Source organism: Mixophyes fleayi, chromosome 9 (genome assembly GCF_038048845.1).
Source record: "Mixophyes fleayi isolate aMixFle1 chromosome 9, aMixFle1.hap1, whole genome shotgun sequence".
In the NCBI taxonomy this organism is placed as follows: domain Eukaryota; kingdom Metazoa; phylum Chordata; class Amphibia; order Anura; family Limnodynastidae; genus Mixophyes; species Mixophyes fleayi.
Window position 1 is genome coordinate 110972536 of NC_134410.1, and position 22066 is coordinate 110994601.

Consider the following 22066-nt stretch of genomic DNA (forward strand, 5'->3'; position numbering starts at 1 on the left):
AAGAATAAGCTGTGACTCCTTCCCATTCAGAGGAACCAAAAAAGCCCCTTTAACTCTGTAAGGTATAACACCGCTCCTCCTCACCGCAGTACACAGCACATCAGTAGGAGATGAGTAGGGACGTTGGCTGGGTTTAGCATGCTGGGGGTGTCTGACTTCATACACGCCAAGAAAGCTCTCATTCTGCGGTTCTTGTCTTCTACAGCTTTGCCAAGCCATAGTTTCTTCAAGTTGGGACATGTCCATTCTCTGAAGGTCAAGGCGGACACAAGCTCTGGAGTTTGAGGAGACTTCCCTTTGTAGGCGGACCATTCCTTGATTATCATTGGTGGAACTAAAACAGGCAAATTTACAGAATTCATGTTCATTATGTGTGTAACCAAGCCCTTTTTTGTTCAAAATTTTAGGCTAATCAATCACAATGGAGGTGGCAGTACAACAGCTAGCGAGCCACAGATAGCTATTAATGAATCGTATGCTTTATGTGAAGAGTTTGGGCTATTGATGAAGTGGACTATAAATACATTGGTGACCTCCAAAAACATAATGGTTAAATGTGATTTGTATTTACAAAAGATGCCAAACTGTATTTGGGTGTAGCTTACTGGCAAGTAATATGCATCACAAGGAGTGTGAAAGCTTGCAAGGCCCCAGAAACTAAAACACCTAGCTATTCTGCAACACGTATAAACACAGCTTAATATATCTACTCTACATTCTAATTTGGGACACTGTGGTTACCAATTAAAACACCTTTAAAAAAAAAACAAAAAACAACTTGGCAGGGTAAGCAGTGAGGAGTTGATAGACAAAAATATCCTTAGGAAGATTAGGTTACAGATAAGGCAGCTTAGAAGAACAAAGGATTTGCATTGGGAAAGAGAAAAACAAATTAGCTTATACAGGAAATTAACAAGAGTCATAAAAATGTTGTAGTTTCTTCTGTATACATTAACTATAAGCATAATAACCTATTCTTATCTTAAATGTTGTGAAATGCTGAAAGCTCTGTAAGCACAACCATATATACACAAAAAGGTAATAAAACCAGTAACAACTGTGTAACAAAACAAATATATAAAACACATGTGCTAACAATTCCCTCACCGTCCACAGGAAGGCGCCGGCGCATGGCTAGCCGCTCCAGCCTCCTCTGGGTCTCAGCCAAGCTGAAAAGGACTCCATACACATACTGGCGTGCTGGGCGGAAAAGGATGGCAGCAGGAGGGAGATCAGTGTTGCACTCATCCTCTATGCATACAGGCAGTTTAATCTCACCCTGTAATACAATAATGCAATACACATTCAGATAAAGTAAAATTGTGCAATTCTTTACAAGCAACCTTCGCTACCCAAATACATTTTATATATATTATATATATACACATACACACACACATATATTATTGTAACACACCTTAGTGAGAACATGGTAGATGTATGGGTACATAAGACCACGACGATGTCTGTGTTCTGCCACTCGTAAAACCTCAGGGGCCACCGGTGGCAGAGGTGGTGTGGTGATGTCCATGTGGTTCCTAGTTGCCATGGACAGCAAAGATGGAATCTGCGATTCATTGTGCCCCATATTTTGGGTAGGTTCTCCACCAGCTGCCTGATGGCCCCAGTTCTGAGAAATCTTTTCACCAGAGGATTCCTCCCAGTTAGTCTTATGTGGACGAGCCTCTGTTACATGACTGCGGTAAAGAGGAATAGGAAGCAATCAGACTACTGCAACAGTAAACGATTTAGTGCAGCATAACTTAGGCCCGTCTAGTGCCCCCAAGACCGCTATCACTTTTCATATTTCAGAACAAGTTTATAATGTTGTCTATGTTTTGTGTTCTAGTAACTGCAAATTCACTTTATTATCATTATCAGCAGATCTAACAACTTGGATTTCAATGGAAATCACAGACAATATGGTATCTTGTTTAAAAGGATCCCTGAACCAAGAATACACGTATATGTAGCCTGAAACAAATGTACATGGAAAAATGGCCAAGCTGTGCCAGGAGAGCACCTACTGTAATCTTCCTTCATGACTAGGGACATACAGATGACTGACAAGGTGATAAAATGAGCAGAGCAGGAACAGCTTGTAGCCAGCATTAAAATGTTACAGAGCAGTTCAGATCAACCAACTCCTGTGACAATCCATGCATCTAAATGGCACAGGGTGGTGATGCCATCAAACTAACACACGCACACAGGCTTTTAAGAACAGTTATATAGCAGCAGGATATTGTGCATGCCCTGTTACTCCGCCCTTCGTTCTCCACAAAGCCTGTGTGCACTGAGAATCCATCTTACATAGAGTTCAATGATCCTGAAAATCGGCAATAGAAGTGCTGCTTTCAAAAAAAGGAGTGAACTCATATCTTGAAAAATGGAGAAATAGCACTGGCCTGTGAAAAGCCCTAATGAAGTCAATGAGCTGCATAACTACACAGGTTCAAATTATAATTCTATAAACACACTTGTGATGCTTCATCCCACCATAGTAGCTGAAAAACTAGAGGTACATGCAGAAGCTTTGCGTGACACCAACTTTTTATTTTACAAATACATTTTAACTTAAATGTGTTGGTAACACATTGTATTTTTTATTGAAATCCTTCCTACCCCGGCATTTCACCTGTTTAACATTTCCTGGAGGGACTTTCCATATTGATCTTGCTATTCATTAGTTATTGTACACCAACTACCCCTCACTTCACCTATAATAAAGATAGCGTTAAGTCCCAGACTTATACAATGAATACAGTAGGCAGGTGTGTTAACTTCATCCCATCAACACTATTTTCAAACTTAAGAATAGAGCAGCTGTGATCTTTTGCTGCTCTCTGCTCCTGCCACACCAGCATCCCAGGGCCCCACTCCCTCCCTTGCCCCTAGGGCATCTTTTGTAATGGTGATGGCTTACCCCACCATAGCTGTCACTAGCTTCAAGACAACACCACCACACTATCAACAGAATATGCTACTGGAAGGAGCAGCTTACTTAGATGTGGCACCATTCTGATCTTCATCAGAGGAAGAGGATGGTGAGGATTCGTGGCCTGATGAAGGAGAAGGCTTCAAAGTCAAATGATTGTGAAACTTGGAAGCTGACGTGTCATAGGGCAGGGGCCAGCCAGAAAATGGGCCCCCCTTCAGAAGGCTGTCGTCGTGGAAGTGAGACATGTCAGCCATGTGGTGGGTAGGAAACACAAACCCAGAATTGTGGCCTGGAGGAAACGGATGGTGCTGATAATGTAGCTTTGCAGGCATCTGATGTCCAAACTAGAGGAATAAACAAGATTATTTGCATTTTGACCTCGGCAATGTAGATAGACAGTTGGGAGAGAAAGCTTGAACTGGTTAGCATTGTCTGTGTCCCTACATTAAATGGGACCTATAATGTGATCAAGTTTAATAAAATATCCTAATAGTATAGTATAATCTGACTGAACAAACACATTTCAGCTTATTAATTATTTTTTAGTATGTCTTGTATTGCCTACCCACTTTTATCATGTCAAAACACTTCAGTTGAGTTAAAAACAGTACTCATCCATTCCCGATTGCCTCATTATTTATGCGTCTACTATTCTGTTCTGTGTTTTGCCTCCAGCATGTTGGACACTAAAGAAACAAACAAAACCTCCTCCTGCAGACCAAATCTCCAGGCTGACAGCTTGTCCTTTGTATCGTTAACAGGGGTCTGTCTGTAAACTAAAAATTTCCTGCCGGGAACTTCAGTATTTTTCTAACAAAGCCCTGAGGTCAGTACCAGGAGTACGCAACAAGAGGGAGAGGAGAGAAGAAGGTTCTCCAACAAAACAATAGCAACGAGAACCTTAACAATGAGAACAGTGAGAGCACCCTCTTAATCTCCCTAGGTTACCCTATTACCACCCTCTACATAGCTAACACAAGACAACAACCCTCTGACCAACATAGTTGTGTGACTGAGCATACAGCCCACTAAATACTTACTAACCTTTGCATTCTAGCTGGACAAATATTCAATATGATGTAGCACTTACCCTTGTGTATCAAACCATTGTGCCACAGATTGTAAGCAGGGCTCTCTTACCTCTCTGTCTGTATATGTATTACCCGGTATTGTTTTATTACTGTTTGTTCCCAATTGAAAAGCGCTACGGAATCTGCTGGTGCTATATGAATAAATGTTGATGATGATAATGATCATCATCCCCATTTATTTATATAGCGCCACTAATTCCGCAGCACTGTGCTGAGCACTGAACTCACTCACATCAGTCCCTGCCCCATTGGGGCTCACAGTCTAAATTCCCTAACACACACACACACACAGACTAGGGTCAATTTGTTAGCAGCCAATTAACCTACCAGTATGTTTTTGGGGTGTGGGAGGAAACCCAGGCAAACACGAGGAGAACATACAAACTCCTTACAGATAAGGCCATGGCCGGGTTTGAACTCATGACCCCAGTGCTGTAAGGCAGAAGTGCTAACCACTAGGCCACTGTGCTGCCCTGGTGATGATGATGATGATGATGAAGAGCAAAAACTGAAAGAGCATAAAGACCCCATGCAGAAACTCCCTGGTATCACTCACTAACTTGGTAGAATGTGTAGACATTTTCGGTAACAGGCTTAACTGCCCCCCACGTGGAACTTGGAAACCACCTTAGGTTTAAAAGGTGGGTTTAATCTGAAAACAGCCCTATTTTCATGAAAGATGAGGAAAGGACACTTACAAGACACTTAGCCCTGTAACTCTTCTAGCTGTGGCAATAGCCAAGAGAAAGGTAGTCTTCCAGATAAGGAACATTAACTCCACAGAAACCAATTGCACTAAACGAGGTCAGATCCAAAAGAGCTACTGGGTGGATGTGAAGTGGGTGCACATACATCATTCCCTGTAAGAAGGCCTGTACTTTTGGTAAAAATGTTTGTATTCTCTGAAAGAAAACCGGTAAGACAGATGCTTTGATCGTCAACAAGCGAAGTCTCAATCTCCCAACCAGACCCGCTGTAAGAAGAGAAGTAAATGGAACAACTGACAAGAAGAGGTAGGAAACCCAAACTTATTCCATTCATACTAAGAGACCTAGGTCTTCCAGACCCTGTAAGAATTCCTGTCCAACACTAGCTTCCTAGCCTTGAGTATGGACGGAACCACACTGTTAGATAAGCTCTTGACCTTAAGGCTATGAGTAGCCTTTAAAGTCAACTGAGGTAAACTGTTGCAGTAAAGGACCCTGACCTAAAAGGTGTGCTATTAGAGGCAGAAGCCACAGTGCGCCCTCTGCCATGCCAAGAACATCCAGATACCCTGACCTTCTGTGCCAGTCTGGGGCCACCAAACATCACCCAAAAACGCTTAGAATGCATTGCTACCGGAGTAAACTAGTAAATCAAGTGAGAATCCCAAGGTACCACTATGGTGTGATCATTAGAGCTCCACCTTGTGGTTCAACAGAGATGCCATCCTGTCCACATCTGGTTGACCCCACCTGTTCACCAACTGCTGTAACACTTACAGGTGAAGGTACCATTCGCTGGGATGAAGGGCCTTGTCTCCTGAAGAAGTCAGCTTCCCAGTGCTCTACCCTTGGGATGAACACCGCCACGATGGCCGAAACATTTCCGTTTGGAGACTTCAGGAGGTCCAACATATATCCCTTTTATACAATTCCTCTAATCGAGACGTCTATGGTGGAATCAAACCTCTAGAAAAGAAGCAGATGGGCTCCCACCATTGAAGACCTTAGGTGGATACCATGCTTGTCATGCTCTTTGTCAGAAGGCTTGGGAGCTGGACGCTTAGCTGCCCAAACATGAGGAGAGGAGGCTCGTCCCCTGGAGGTCTGACTCTTTGCCTTCCCTGAGAGATGAAAGGAGCAAAACCTAGGGACCTCAGGTCATTAACAGGAAGAAAATAATTCTTAACCCCTCTGGCCAGGGAAAGAATCATATCTTTGTTCTCAGGGCTGACCAAAAATCTCCTTTGTGAATGGCAGGGACTCCAGAGACCTTTTGGACTTCACATCTGCCTCCCAGGCCCTAATGCCAAGACTACTAAGGCAGAGAGCCATTCCCCAATGAACCACGCATTGACTACCCTAGGTATCTGGAGTGAACAAATCTATCTGAGTCTACCAGACCGCAGACCCTCCACCAATTGCTCCAACCAAGAAGGTTGATGTAGGTAAATGTAGGCGTCTTCCTCCGTGCAAATGGACTTAAGGGTGGTATCAATCTTCCTATACATTCAATCTCAGGTATCAGCATTCGGAAGTGGTGGTCTTAAGACAGGCATGTTCATGGAAACTCTAGGTGTCCCATATACATATTCTGCTTCCTCACCCCATTGGATGTGATACGCCTGGAAAGAGTTTCTATCCACAAACCCTATCCCACAAGATACCTCCAATATTCCACTGCCCTCCTCCCAATAACGATTTAACTTCAAGGACTGTGATACCAAATATTGTCATTGAGTTCCTAAATTGTATGCTGTTAAATCTACTGTACTATGTGTGTACTACCATCCTTGTCCCTTACCCTCCTCCCTTCCCTACCCTTTTTCCCTACATCTCAATGTTTTTTGTTCTTTTATACCATGTAAATGAAAAATTTTCAATAAAAACTATTATTGAAAAGACAGGCATGCTATGGGACCATCTTCCCTAGGTGAAGAAAAGGATAAAGGGACTGAAACCTGTGTGTGACTTGCAACTTACAATCAGGTTTGTTCTACACTTCACATATAAAGTCTTCCAACTGGGGGAAGGATGCAGTCTGTTATTTCTTCTGCTTAAACAGTGTATTGTCAGGAACCTACGACTTCTCACTATCCTGAATATTTAGTGCCTGCTAGATGGCTCACAATAGTTGCAGGGGAGTCAGGGATGACATGTCCCCCCTAGGGCCGAGCACAAAGGAAGGCTGCTATCCATAAGTATGGCACCCTCTGCCTATGCCCAGTGCAAAGCTGCCATGGCTGAGAGCCCACATGATAATGCCCCCCCTAACCCTGACAACCACATAATGTGCAGGCCTGGGGGCTAACAGCTACTGGAAACCAGAGACCTACTTAACATATTGCTGCTCCTCTGTCTGGTGGCTGTCCCGAGCAGTCCACCCCAGAATCGATCCCACGTTGGTAGTGGGCAGACGACAATAACCATGATACCTCCTCTACCTGCTCTAGGCATCCCACAGCAGCTTAGCGGTTGTTGCCGCTGGAGAATCACCTGCCAATTATTAACTAAAATTAAAGTTTAAAAAGACCTAAGAGGCCTGCTCTGGCAGGCATTTTAGAAAAAAAAATCCCAGCAGACTTCCGGGATACAGAGGGGGAAGTCATTTTAAAAGTGCCCAAGCGCCTGTCAAATGATTGTGATCCAATGATTTTAACATCCAACCCAGAGCCCTTAACCAATATTATACTACAGGCTCTCAAGAAGTTTGATAAAGAGCAGATTGTACTTTAATTCAAAGCAATGAAGGATTACAGACTATTTCAAGTATAAGGATTTTATGCATTTTGTTTGGAGGATTATATAAGTTTGTTATGCAACAGGTCACAACTTTTCTTACATGGAAAGTAAACATTGTAAATGTTAGCAGTATTGTTTCATTCATATCCATTTCTCTTCAATAAAAACTAGAAAAGTATAAGATCATTTCGCAAGACAATCTTTTGAGAGATCCTCTCTAGTCTTCAAGTCTAAAACAAACTGCATATCTGTGCACGACACAATGACAATTGTCCTTATTGTCCTACAGCTACTGCAATTGGGTTATTCAGCGTCATTACTAACAACCACACAATATTGGGGTCCAACTGAATTTTCTGCCACAACCTTCGATATTTTGATCAGGTAAGAAGAAACCTTGCACGATACAGTAGTTGGTACATTTGGCCAAAATAACCGACCAATACTGCACTGTGTGGGGCCAGGGTTACAGGGCAAGTGTTAAATACATAGGTAATAAAATATTTGTAGATCAATAAAGATATGTAGGAAGAGGCATGATTGTGTCTGTTATAGGTCAAAGAAAGGAGGTTTGCCTTTACACCTGTTGTTCAAGCTTCATTACCACCTAGGAAATAAAATAAAAAAATCCTGATGTGCTCCCTCCACTCTGGGCTATAAAACAGAACCAGCAAATTAATGGAGGTAGATGGGGTGTGTGAATAGGAGGACAATTCACAAGCCGCAATCTCTTGATCTCGGAGATTGCGGCTTGTAATCACAGAGCTGTGCAGAGTTGAAGCTGTAAGGGGACGCAGGTTATGTTTTACCCCAGGAGACAACCAAACAATGAGAGGCAGACAAACAAAAGGACAACTCCTCCATATAATCCTTGTCCCCCTACTTCTCTTATCAGTTATTTATCCAGTGATTTGCATAGGAAGTGAACACAGAGCTTTTCTTATACAATTGAGGGACAGCCTTTCCTTCGACAACTTCCCTTAGAAACCATTTGCATGCCTATCCATGATGTTTTAAAAAGACTATGCATTACTCAGACCAGTTTTGAGAGTCAAATATTTCTCTACTTTCAGGTCAACACGTTTCCTTTCAAGCTTTTCATAACATTAAACCTTTACCACCACCATTCAATCACAATTCATGTGACATGTAGCAGAGAAAATACTGGTGAGGAATTACCAACAATGATCCTTTTTAAATCCATCCTTACGGTTTGTGACAAGATACTCACAAAGAGACCACTGATGGGCAAGGCGGCTTGAAAGTGCCCACGTTAAAGAGGTGCATGATGGAATATGGGAGAAAAAGGAAGTGTCCTACTTTCCCTGTCCATACTCATCTGCTACTGTAAAGCATGTGCACGCAATGAAGCCTCGGCTCTCCCTTAGGTATCGGTCACTACATTGTTTACCCGTCAGAAGCTAGAGCGGAGGGGAGACTAATAAAAAAAACATCTGAAGGTTTTCAAAACTTTTCTTTTGGAAAATTAGCCATTATTCAAATAAAGAATCACAAACCACCCGTCGTAATTCTACATTATTCCATCCAGATATGAACAGCTAGAACTATCTTTTGGGAACCATCTTCCCTCCTGTCTCCATAGCTGTTCTTCCACTCCGTCTCTACTGTATCTGCCTGCCTGTACTTTGTGTTTATTGTTCTGTACTGCCTTACCCTGTATAGTCTACTGTTTGTACCATGTACGGCGCAGCGGAAACCTTGTGGTGCCTTACAAATAAACGATAATAATAATAATAATAATTTTGCTACTTAGGTATTTGGGCCAAAAGAAAGCATGCATTTACTGTACAGCTAATAATAAGTTTAGCTCAATTGCCATAATGTAGAGGAGATTACTCACCATGGGCTTGCCAACATGCACTCCTCCCATCTGGTTGTGAGGAAGAGGGGGAATCCCAAATTGGTTTGGCCCATACCCTGCAACTGGGAGGAAGGTTTGCATCAGTGCATATCCATAGTATTAAGTATAACTCTAATAATAGCAATTGCGTGGAGTTACAGGACTATACCGGCATAGTGTGCATACATGACTCACAGTCAAATACTCACTAAGAAAAGGAGAGGTGTTGAGCTGAGGTGGACGCTGCTTGGTCGCTACTGAATAGTATTCCACAGCTTTCTTAAATCGTTCAATCTTATCTTCTGTCCTAGACTAGAGAGAGAATCATCATTTTTTTTGGTGCAAGATCCTTTTTTTGCAGTCATTTCATTTATTCATTTTTTACCAGTGAAACATAAAACCCCCCAAAATGTGAAGTTATTAGTCATAGTAAACATTCTTAAGTGCAGTCTACAATAAATAACAGTTTAACTAAGATTTTCTGTCTACTGCAACCTACCGGTTAAAAAGCAAGTTTGGAAGATATAAACACATTTATAAAACGTATTATATGGTGAAACTTTGTATAATCCCATGAGGAAAGATAACATATATAAACAGCCTGAGTTAAGCTGGGCACACACTACAGGTTTTTCACCCGACTGTCATGTCAATCACACAATAAAGGACTGTTAGGGCCGATATCGCATTAGTGTGCACGCTCCCACGATCATGTTTTAGTGTACCAAAGCACATCGTGTTATAACCGGTCTAAATATCTCTATAAACTATGTTGTTCCAATTCTGCAGTGTATATACACTCATGACCAGCAGTGTAGGCAGATTTCCATAGCGTTTACAGTCATGATCATTTCAGCCGTTGGTTATGACAGATGAAGAGCACAGATCTAAAGGTAAATCGTGTAAAACGTGTACACATATATCGGCATGCTGATCAGGACTTTCAGTGGTTGGTAAAATCAATAAAGATATCGCATCAGGAGAAATATTCTGTAGTGTGTACACAGCTTTACTGATAACAGTTTAGTACAATACCTCGCCACTCAATCACCATTCATGTCACCAGGAATAGCTGAATAGAGGCCGGGATAGTGTAAGACCGCCCTGACCACTCTGTGGCTCTCCAGGTGTTGTGAAACTACAAGTCCCAGCTTGTAGTTTCACAACATTCGGAGAGCCACAGCTTGGCCACAAATGAGAAGTCCACTGAGATATAGCTGTTCTTTAACAATCTAAAAACCTTCACTCCCTCCTCCTCTCTCCTATCTTCTGTTGAGTATGGTTACATTGCACTACAACCAAACCCTCAAATCTGCTTTTGACCAAGCAGCCTGAGACATTTCTGCACATAAATCAACCAACCTTTCCACACTGCTGAACACTATTAAAGGAAATCATGCTCTACTGCAGACTTCTTACAAGGCAAGCTCATTGCATGCTCTTACAGCTCTAACCAATCCATCTTATTATAGAGTGCACAAGTCTGCACGTCTCTTTGGCTCCATCCATAGACCGGCAGCAAAGACACTCATCTCACAGCTCAAGATCTTGTTCCCTAATTTTAAGACAAGATAAATACCATTGGACATAGATTTTATCTTCCTTTTTTCATCCAACAACTGGTGCTCTTGGAATCAGTTTCCAGTACTCATTTGCCCACCATCCTGAAATCTGCAACCTCTTTAACCTACCTGACTATGCCAACAGTCTTCAAGATGCCAAAGAATGTTAAGGAATACTTGCTGCTTATAAGATGATCACAACCTTCTCATCCAATCTCTGATATACTGTGTTCTAAACATTACTTCTAATAAGATGCAATAGAAAATAGGACTGGAACCAAAATATAGAGGCTTTAAAACGTCTCCATGTCCTCTCTCCTTTGGGGGTGCTACAGGGATCAATCGTCTAAATCTGTTCTCATTTTACACGTCTTTCTTTGGCAACTTAACTGGCGGTTTTACATTACAATATAATCTTTATTCATACAATGCTCAAAATTATACTTCCTCATGTGAACTTTCACCATCCGTTCTGGCTGTCGTTCTGCGGTTTCCTCTCTTCCGTATGATTGAACTATGGTGTTCGCACACTCCATTGACATCCCTCAAATCTGACATTATATAGGGGGCCAGTTTTGACTCTGCCCTTTACCTTCCTCATTGAATCGCCCTCAAAATCCTGTTATTTCCTCACATTTCTAAATACACTAATTGAATTCTAACATATGCACTCATTTCCCACCTTCATTATTGCAATCCTTTATTAAATGCTCTGCCCATCTCTAAATTGACTTGTCCTTAATACATTTTGAGTGTGACATTTTCCTGCTAACAGTTTGCTGATACTGCAACCTTCTGGCAGTCAATGCACTGCAACAGTATTTCATTTGAAAATGTCGGTTCTCACCTTCAAAGCAGAAAATGCTGCTTATGCCTTTCTAAACCCAAGCTCTGCCAATGACATGCCTTTTATCATCCCTTAAGACCGCCTCAAAAACTACTCCCATGTTGCACACTACAGAATATTCTTCCTCGCTGTCTGCCTAAATATTAAGCAAATTTTGCAAAGAAACGTATAACATTCCAAGCTACTCAGTCCAACGTCTGATTTTATACCTCAGCTATATCTCAGTATCTTGCATATTTCCTCCGATAACCTTCACCCTGGCATTCTTACAACTATTATGGAAAGAATTAAAATGTGGTTTTTTTTAGTTTTACTTTTTGCTAAATCATTTTCTCAGAAGCCAAATGGAGGTTCATATTAAAGTGATTTGGTCCTTTCAGCTAATCTGGGCGCTTTTTTTCCCTTCAGCCCTGATGAGTATGTCTGCTGCAAGGAAATCCCTTTCTATATAATGACCGGTCATGCCCACACAAAATCACTTTGGTGTATTAAAAACATATCTCTACTTAACAACAACAACAAAAAAGAATCTATGTTAATGACATTTCCTATCCACTCCTGCTTGCTACAGGGGCGTGGGACTGTGGCACAGCAGTTAGCATTGCTGTCTCACAGCACTGCGGTCATGGGTTAGATTCCGACCAGGGCTCTAGAGTGTGTTCACATAGGATAGGGAATATGGATTATGAGCTCCACTGAGGCAGGAACTGAAGTGAACGATTAAAAATGATCTGCAAAGCACTGTGTAATATGTATGCACTATAAAATTAACTGTTAAATAAATAATGGACAAGCTTACTTTGAAAAAACTAGAATGTGGGGAACAATCGACGAAACGTAAAACAAAACTGGCATTAGAAAATGCTTGTCTGCAATGAGTGTGTAATATATATATATATATATATATATATATATATATACACACACAAGTTAACCCGTGCATGATACTCATGCATTCTAGTCAAATCAAGCTACTTAAGGTGTTAAAAAGGTTCTTGTCATGCATTTGGGCCTAGCCCAGCCCTCCTCAGGGGAAGAGCGTTACTTCCCGACGCAAGCGCCCTTTTTTAACGTGGTTTTGTCCACATGTCACCACCTCATCATTTTTCTCCATCACCTCATCCTTCATCTTCATCGCCACATCCTTCATCAAGCTACTTAAGGTGTTAAAAACTCCCCACTGTCACCCCCGGCAACCACCAACCACTCCCAACTGTCACTTCTCCTTCAAGAAATATATAGGTCAGTGTATAACTCTGCCCAGCAGGTGGCGCTGCAGCTTGTTTTTTTCCCCCCCACACACGCCACTAGGCATTTATATAGTAGATATATATATATATATATATATATATATATATACATACATAAATATATATTTGCACCAATAACAATATATGGTCATTTGTGATAACAGGTCACATTAAACATAGTACTCAATGTGTCATATGCCAAGTGCTGCAAAATGCAAAAGCAAGAAACAGGTCCATAAACCCTGCTCACCTGTGAGTATCTGAATATTTCCTTTCCCACTGCATCCAAATTGGAGGCATCTTTGATGGTCGCTACATACTCGGAAACGGCTTTTATTACCACATCACAAGGTGGCAGGACAAGCTGATGAGCACGGACCTGGAAACATTTCAGAATACAAGCTCAGTAAATTTCATTATAAAGGGCTTTGTGTTATAATAGGTTTTGACTTGATGTGAGAGAGTTCTCTGCACAGCGCTGTGAAAGGAATGACGCTATAGAAATAGGTGATGATGATGATGATGAAGACTTAGGCTTATCAATATCATGGACTGAGACACAACAAAATAGGTTTTTTCAGATGTCAGCTATAAAGGAACTTGTAGTAACAAGTGTCAACTGAAACACTTTCCAAATCCAAAGCCATGTGTAATTCTTGCCATGTGTCCTTGCGTTTAAAGGACATCTTATATTGTATATGTATGAGGTTTTAGCTCTCAGAGTCTCATTCACAGAATATTTATCAAAGCAAGAGATGGCTAACTTAAGCTAAATAATACTCTGTGCCTCCAAATGGTCATTGCTTTCCTACACTTCCAAGCTCACATACCTCATGCAGTAGTTGAATAAGCATAATAAGCACCGATCACAGTAAAAAAATAAAACACTATCTGTAAAGATCTATTTCAATGGGAGCTACTGCGTAGCTTACAGCCCAAGTCCTGCTAGCTGTGATCTGGAAGAAAGCACCACAAATGTAGGGAAACAGAGAGACGCAGAGCAGTCATTAATAAAAAGCTGTCCACAACTGGTAACATATTAAGAAACCGGTTTGGGTGGATAGACTAATTGTTACTAAACCTATTTGTCTTCTAATGAACACCATTTTATCTTCTTATCAGTGCTCAGCCTGTTAGAGGCAGATTCTATCCACAGTAAGTATTTAGGGGGGCTGATAGTGAATAGCTCTTCTTCTATCCCACATTTCTACATTTGTATGTGAAGGTTTTTAATGTCTACTTTTACTAGCAAATGTGCTGTACCTTATAGACATATGCCAGCATTTGAATAACACATAGATTAGACACATTTCCACAATGCTATAGACAGGGTCTACTCATATACATTGAGCAGTGAAATAGAAAATTAAAAATAAAACAATCCAAGGAGGTATATTTACTAAAACTGCTGGTTTGAAAAGTGGAGATGTTGCCTATAGCAACCAATCAGATTCTAGTTAGCATTTATTTAGTACATTCTACAAAATGACAGCTAGAATCTGATTGGTTGCTATAGGCAACTTCTCCACTTTTCAAACCCGCACATAATTTAGAAAATAATATTTTTCCCATATCATAAGAACAAACTAATTCCCTGTTTTGTAAACTAAAATATTAACTCATTTTAAGTCTTTTAGGCTTCTACCTTTAGATACGTTTACTTCTTTTTGTGTGCAGCTTCAAATTACTTTCATTTAACAGCGTCAAACCATTTCTAGGAATGGGGAAATAACAAGTAGATGTACAAATAATGTATAAATGTGCAAATAGTGAGCACCTTCAAAGATGCCAGAGGATGATCTGGTCCCAGCAGGCTCCAATGAAATGCGGCTAAATCCTCATCAGGAAGAATATGATTACCTAAACCAAGAAGATGACATGTCTTACATGATTGACAGAGGCTGGAATACATTATTGCAAATTAAACAATAAGCTCTCATTGAAATCAAATGCAATACAATCGGTAAGGTGCGCCAGTTGCTTGCACACAGTGGAGGCCACCGCTGTGTAGCCTGTGACTACTTTTATGACAATGCACAAGGATGTCATTGAGTTACATTGTGAATTGATAATCTGCATCCTCATTAACCCCTTCACTACTGAGGTTTTTATTCCTCCCTGCGCTGTGCCTATTTTGGGTTGGACACATTCCTTTGTCATGTTAATTGCTTTTCTGTGCAGTACCCTCCATACCTTGTTTTTTCAGAAGACGTTCTATTTACCAATAGAATACAATCGGTTTCTTTATAACCAAAGCCTAGAACTCACAGCAATTTCTAGAAGGCGGCAGAATGACTTGGGAGTGCTATAACTGGCTGAATAGCTGAGGGTTTTCAGAAGAGTTGTACCACATTTATCTTCTTTTATAGTAAGCACATTTTTATGCATACTGGCTGTTTTATAATTTCTGTAGTGCAGTGGTTATATTATAATAAATTGATGGCAGACAGTTAGGAGGTCCAGGCTTCTCTGTAGTAGCTAAGAAGGAAGTGTTAGTCCTCCCTCTATCCGAGATTTAATTTCACCCTAGTTCTGGAGGGCGGGTTAATGTAATGACGTTATGTCACATTATGTCGCCCCTTCATCTGCAAACTTCATTTTAACAGTGAATATTCATTTGTCCCTGAACCCCGTGCACTGGGGAGGACAAGTAGGACTCACCCAACGCAATCATACCTGCAAGGATCACTAGCCCTTAGCAGTGAGGGGATTTAATATTGGTTTAGTCAAGGACATGGCTGCTGCATCTGCTGTGTTTCAGGTGCCATTGGTTCTTAGTGAATCAATGCGCTGCATTCACGCCAACATAGCACACAAAAATGAGGGCATCATCTGTGTGAAGTGCACCGTAAGGGGAAATTTTACTTCCTAACATTTGTTGAGTAAAATTGTATGTGTTGAAAAACAGGGTATTTGTGCAGCCCAAAGTCCTGCCATTTGAAGAGATGATCCTCCCTCAAATGCTGGAATCACAGCAGTTGGGCGTCATATGCTCAGTTGGATCCAAGAAACAATGTGCTGTAAGATAGTGAAAACACCACCCAGATTTGCACCTTATGCATACTTTATCCCAGGAATAATGTAGCTCCAACTTTAAAATAAGGATATTATAAGCCACTGAGCACCAAGTGTTTTATAATAGAATACGCTGGTACTAATGTCCTCCAGTACCACCTCTATGATGATAACACACAAATCTATCTCTTCCCGACCCCTCTCCTTCTGTACTCTCGTGTAACGAACGGTCTTTCTGCTATCTCCACATGGATGTCCCAACTCACCTAAAGCTCAACATGTCCAAAATAGAGCTTATTATCTTCACTCCTGCCAGAGTCATCACCTGCCCTCAAATCTCCTTCACCGTCAATAACACCACAATTTCCTTGAGGGCTTGATTTCGCCCTCTGCTTTATTCCTCACATCCAGACTCTCTCCCAGTCCTGTTGATTCCACCTTAAATACATTGCCAGAATACGCCTTTTCTTTCTCAACATGCTACCAAAACTCTTATGGGTTCTCTCATCATCTCCCATTTTGTCTACTGCAACCTCCTGCTATCTGGCATTCCCGACACCCATATACCCACATTTCAAATCATCCTAAATGCTGCTGCAAGGCTGATCTTCCTTTCTCACCGCTACACATCTGCTGCGCCACTTTGCAAATCCCTTCACTGGCTCCGTGTCCTCTGGAATCCAATTTAAATTACTCATCTTTACCTACAATGCCCTCAGCAACATTACCCCTGCATACATCTCAAATCTTATATCAAAATACTCTCCCTCCCACCCTCTTAGCTCTTCCTCTGACCTGCGCCTTGTTTCATCTCTGGTAACCACCTCTCACTCGCGCCTACAAGAATCTCCCGTGCTGCTCCCCACTTATGGAATTCCCTACCACACTGAATCAGACTTTCTCACAGCCCTCAAATCTTTAGAGATTTTCTAAAAACCCATCTCATTATTAGAGCTTATCTTATCCCTGATGATACTATTCACACTAATGAACCCTCAACGCTGTCCCAATCTCCCCTCTAAGCCACACTCGCTCCTCGTTTCAGCTGTGGCCTCTTCCACTTAAAATGTAAGCTTTCTGATGAGCAGGGCCCTCCATAAACTTTTTTTTCATGTCGGCATTTATGTCCTTGTTTTATGTATGTCCTGTTTTCCCTACTGTACGGCGCTGTAGAACACTGTGGCGCCTTACAAATCTACAATAATAATAATAAGGGGACTTTCTCTTTTTGATAATATTATAGCGGGGATACAGTATTCCAAACACATAGGTTTCAATTTGATAAAAAGCAAGCTGCATTTAGCATGTGATCTTCATACCTAGGTGTTTAGCCCTCACAGAGATATGCAATCAATCACGTATCACTCAGTTATTCATGTGACATTACCAAAAATAGTTATATTTAACAGACATGACATTATTACTTACCAAAATTAAGGACATCTATTCATGGCACTTGTGTATTAGATATTCAGTGTAGGCAAAATAATAAATATTGCATTTTTTATTAAGCCTTTTCCGCCATCGTCCTCTAAACCCTTAATCAATTTAGAAGAAATATCTCATATAAATGCTAAAACATATCCCTGACATTACCCACTAATGCATCATTTATACAAATGGATTTTCCCTAACAAAACCACTCTTCCTTGGTTAAAAAAAAACAATTTAAAAGTGTATTTATGTATACATGTCAATCAAGAATATTTATGACCTGGGTAACGTTTCAGGCTGCAGAATTGTACAGTTGCGCCCATTGGTTGCCGCCTTACCCAAAAGGGCAGCGAAGATGGGGAAGTTGCTCATCTTGAGACCCAGCTGCTTGGCCACTTCTTGCATTAGAAACTGGTTGGTGGTGAGATTCTTCCCATTCCAGCTGAGCTTCAGAGCATGAGAGCTGTAGTAAGATGGAATGTTACACAAAGCGTATTCAGAGTCATGAGCAATGAGGCCGTGGAAACCATTCTCCCGAAAGAAGGAAACCACTTCCAGGTGATGATCCTCCAAACTCTGAAACACCTAAAATACAGGAAGGATCATGGTTTTTTCTTTTTGTAAAACTGGAGATGACCTAGAGGAGATAAATATGTTTTACATATTATAATGTACAAGTTAAAAGCTTGCATAAGAGTAATTTTTTGGGTAAATCGTATATTTAGAAGAAATGTCCCAAAGATCAACATTTAGGGCTAGATTTACTAAGCTGTGGATTTGAAAAAGTGGGGATGTTGCCTATAGCAACCAATCAGATTCTAGCTGTCATTTTGTAGAAAGTACTAAATAAATGAAAGCTAGAATCTGATTGGTTGCTATAGGCAACATCCCCACTTTTTCAAACCCGCAGCTTAGTAAATCTAGCCCTTAGATTTGTTACACATGGAATGTATGAAATCACTTTACTGAAAACTGTGACAAATACAGTAATTTCATAGTAGTGTCTCTTGTATTACTAAACATTTTGGCTGTGAATAATAAAAGGTGTGTATATGGTTCATGTTCTGGATAACGTTATTTGTTAACCAGTTTATGACCCACCATAAGCTATCTGCATTGGAGCAGTTGGCACATAGCTAAGCTGGCTTAAACTACAGGCAGCACAGTGGCCTAGTGGTTAGCACTTCTGCCTCACCGCACTGGGATCGCGAGTTCGATTCCCGACCATAGCCTTATCTGTGTGGAGTTTGTATGTTCTCCCTGTGATGGAGTGGGCTTCCTCCCACACTCCAAAAACATACTAGTAGGTTAATTGGCTGTTATCAAAATTGACCCTAGTCTGTGTGTGTTTATATTAGGGAAATTAGACTGTAAGCCCCAATGGGGCAGGGACTGATGTGAGTTCTCTGTACAGCGCTGCGGAATTAGTGGCACTATATAAATAAATGATGATGATTCTGCATTCAGCACAGAGGAAGTACCTATGAAACCCAGTGACATTGCTATGACAACAGCAGAATTCATTAAGATGAGGGAAGCCCATTTTTAAGTGTAGAGAAGGGTCCAGATAAGATCTCCCCTCACACTAACATTTATAGATCTTCCACAACACAACACATTTTAAACTAGACTGGACCCTATAACAATGTTAAATCTTGTATACACACATGTAGTATCCTTATACTCGGGAGAACATGCTAATTACATTTTGAGATAATATTTGGAGTAACACTATTTAAGTAAAAGTAACTTGGGGAAGTATTGTGGATGCTTTCTATTTGCATCCATTTTTTCCCCTCGGTAAAGTTGACCCATTGGCCCCACACTTCGAAGATCGGTCTGTTCATGAGATGGTTAAGAAAGAACGTCATTTACACTTCTGGTAACACTAGTGGGTATGTGTCATTAATACAATTTTGCAGTTCATCAGCAGCATAACAGTTTTCAGAAGGGTTAAATCGCATCAGCCCAGCAGCAATTAGCTTTCATCCTGGAAAGCCAGTAAATCTTTGAAGGGTGCTATTCTATGGATTGTTTGCATTAGACAGTAGAAAAATAATTATTATTATATATATATATATATATATATATATATATATATATATATATATATATATAAAAGCATAATTGGATGAAGGACCAATCCATCAGTATATAATAGAGCACTATACAACTGAAGAGAAGATGGTAGCAAGAGAGCTAGTAACCAATATATGAACAGGCCACCTGCAAGCTTTACATGTTATGTTCTGCTGTTTCTCGTTTGTACATTGCTTGTATCACCCTCATGGTTTTGTTTTGCTTTCTGTGACATTTCAATGTTAGATTGTAGAACACTTATGAATGAAACAAAACAAAATAACAAAATAAAGGCCCTGGAGGGTTTTGTTTTGTAAAAGTCAAGTAGACGTGCCAGTACTTCAAGAAACATTAAACGGTACTTCATAATTGTACAGACGTCACTTGACACGTAGGAGGATGAGCTGGGCAGGGGCAGGGCAGTCAAGCACTGGAGTGCGGAGTCAGTCCCAGGAGTAGCAGCTGCCGCCACAACAGTATTGCTGCCAGGATCTTGCCTTTTTCTTTCACTCTGTCCTGCAACTGCACCCGGCCCACCTCATTCACAGTATCTTTAAACAGGGTACGCGAGCAGCGTGTATCTTTGGGGTGTAGTGGTGAACTTACAGAGATTTCAAACAACCATACAAGTGAAAGTGGATCTTGTCAGTGTTACAGTGGCACATAGATAATTAACAAGTATCCACTTCATTTTTACCAAAAGGGAAGGGCTTAGGTGACGTTGCACTGCTGCAGGCATGGAGGGCAGACGTGGGGTTATATTTTCTAGGCAACCTTGATTTTTTTTATAGGCACTTTCAGTTAAGGGAAGCCTCAACATTGTCACAACGGTAATTATATTTGTAATATTTATTAAAGAAAAATAAGTGTTACTATTACAACTCCCAGGGTTGTGTAGTTTGATCAGTTATTCTACTTGCCTGCTGCCTATTACATATAGTAAGTAGGTACCACAATCACACTAATATAATCTAGCCCAATAAGAATAGCAATCCCCGGTGCTAGCTTGTCGAGAGAGGAATCCCCACCTTTTCAACAGGCCAAGGACATTTTTAATCCTCTACTTCTCATCTCCCTAGTCATTTCCCCTTCATCTTGGGCACCTATTGGCCTGGAGAACGTAAAAGGTGTCAAACAGATAACGGTCAATGGATCCATTCCCTTGTCCTATGATAATTCTTTCTGAGCTGAAACAGTTGAACCTCAAACCCCCATTCATAAGTCTTTAATGAACTAGTGTATTCTACAGGTGTTTTTATTTTTGTATTAACCATATATCAGTGCAGTCTCTCTTACGTTATGAATCTGTGAATAGTATCTAGGTTTATTTTCCACAAAATTATTACAAGGTCTGGATAATATGATCAACTTTAGCTTGTCGTTGTACTACGTGGTCTCCCAAATGATTACACATGGATTTGATGGGATAGATGATAAAAAAAAAAGGTCTAACTGTTCCCCTTGCTATTTGAGTTTGGCTATTCTTCAACCAAGAAGCGTAAGCACACGTGATGTTTTGTGATCAGAATACTGGGCCTCCTACCTCAAATAATACAATCTGCTCATCTATTAAAGCAGACAAATCACTCACGGATCCTGTTGTTCAGCAATCATGCCAAACCACCGTATCGCAGCATGTGCAAGAACCATTACAGAAGTGATTTTTATTCATTAGCTGGACTGTGCTATCCCATTAAATATCCAGTCAAAACCAACTAGATCCTGAATATGTGATGTGTTTGATTGCCAACTTATGATTTGTTCAGCTGCATAGGATCAGAGAAGTAAACTGTAAATATGACCTCAATAGTGGGAAAGTATTGTGTAAATGTTTTTGTTAGGGGGGGGAGGGAGTTTTGAAGTTAAAAATTAATTTAACTGATCCTCTCTTAGTGGGGACCTCCGAAGGGAATACAAAAAAATTGTCTACTTTTACAATCATTTAACTTATGAGCCAGAGAAGCCCAAAAAGAAATGTAATGTAAGAAGGAAGAGTCTAGAGCCTGTCCACTACTGAACTCAACCTCATGTTTGCTTAAGCAGATCAGGACAGGTGCATTCTTGTAATGGTCAGCACGGTGGCTAAATGGTTAGCACTTCTGCCTCACATCACTGTGGTCATGAGTTCAATTCCCGACCATGGCCTTATCTGTGTGGAGTTTGTATGTTCTCCCCGTGATGGAGTGGGTTTCCTCCCACACTCCAAAAACATACTAGTAGGTTAATTGGCTGCTATCAAAATTGACCCTAGTCTGTGTGTGTATGTTAGGGAATTTAGACTGTAAGCTCCAATGGGGCAGAGACTGATGTGAGTGAGTTCTCTGTACAGCGCTGTGGAATAAGTGGCGCTATATAAATAAATAAATGATGATGAATGGTCACTGATGAGGCCAACTGGATGAAATTTTAATTAAAATGGCTACTAATATCAGACATGCACAATCGTAGATAATTTGGTCACACACATTTAGTACTATTCAAGCAGAGCGAGAATGGTTTTATTTAACTTTATTGAATCATTGACATCAGTCTCTTACCAG

The 22066-nt window shown here is 40.7% G+C and overlaps 1 protein-coding gene across 1 annotated transcript in view; it reads right to left on the bottom strand.

Annotated features, from left to right (window-relative positions):
- FAM120C (family with sequence similarity 120 member C) overlaps window positions 1-22066 on the bottom strand; it is a 39534-nt gene that overhangs the window by 11771 nt on the left and 5697 nt on the right. Inside the window, exons 2-10 of the mRNA XM_075184919.1 lie at window positions 17786-18032; window positions 14776-14858; window positions 13249-13377; window positions 9549-9651; window positions 9340-9422; window positions 3005-3285; window positions 1418-1697; window positions 1108-1279; window positions 85-334 (exon numbers count right to left, since the gene is read on the bottom strand). Of these exons, the coding sequence (XP_075041020.1) occupies window positions 85-334; window positions 1108-1279; window positions 1418-1697; window positions 3005-3285; window positions 9340-9422; window positions 9549-9651; window positions 13249-13377; window positions 14776-14858; window positions 17786-18032 (1628 nt within the window). The remainder of the gene's footprint in view (window positions 1-84; window positions 335-1107; window positions 1280-1417; window positions 1698-3004; window positions 3286-9339; window positions 9423-9548; window positions 9652-13248; window positions 13378-14775; window positions 14859-17785; window positions 18033-22066) is intronic.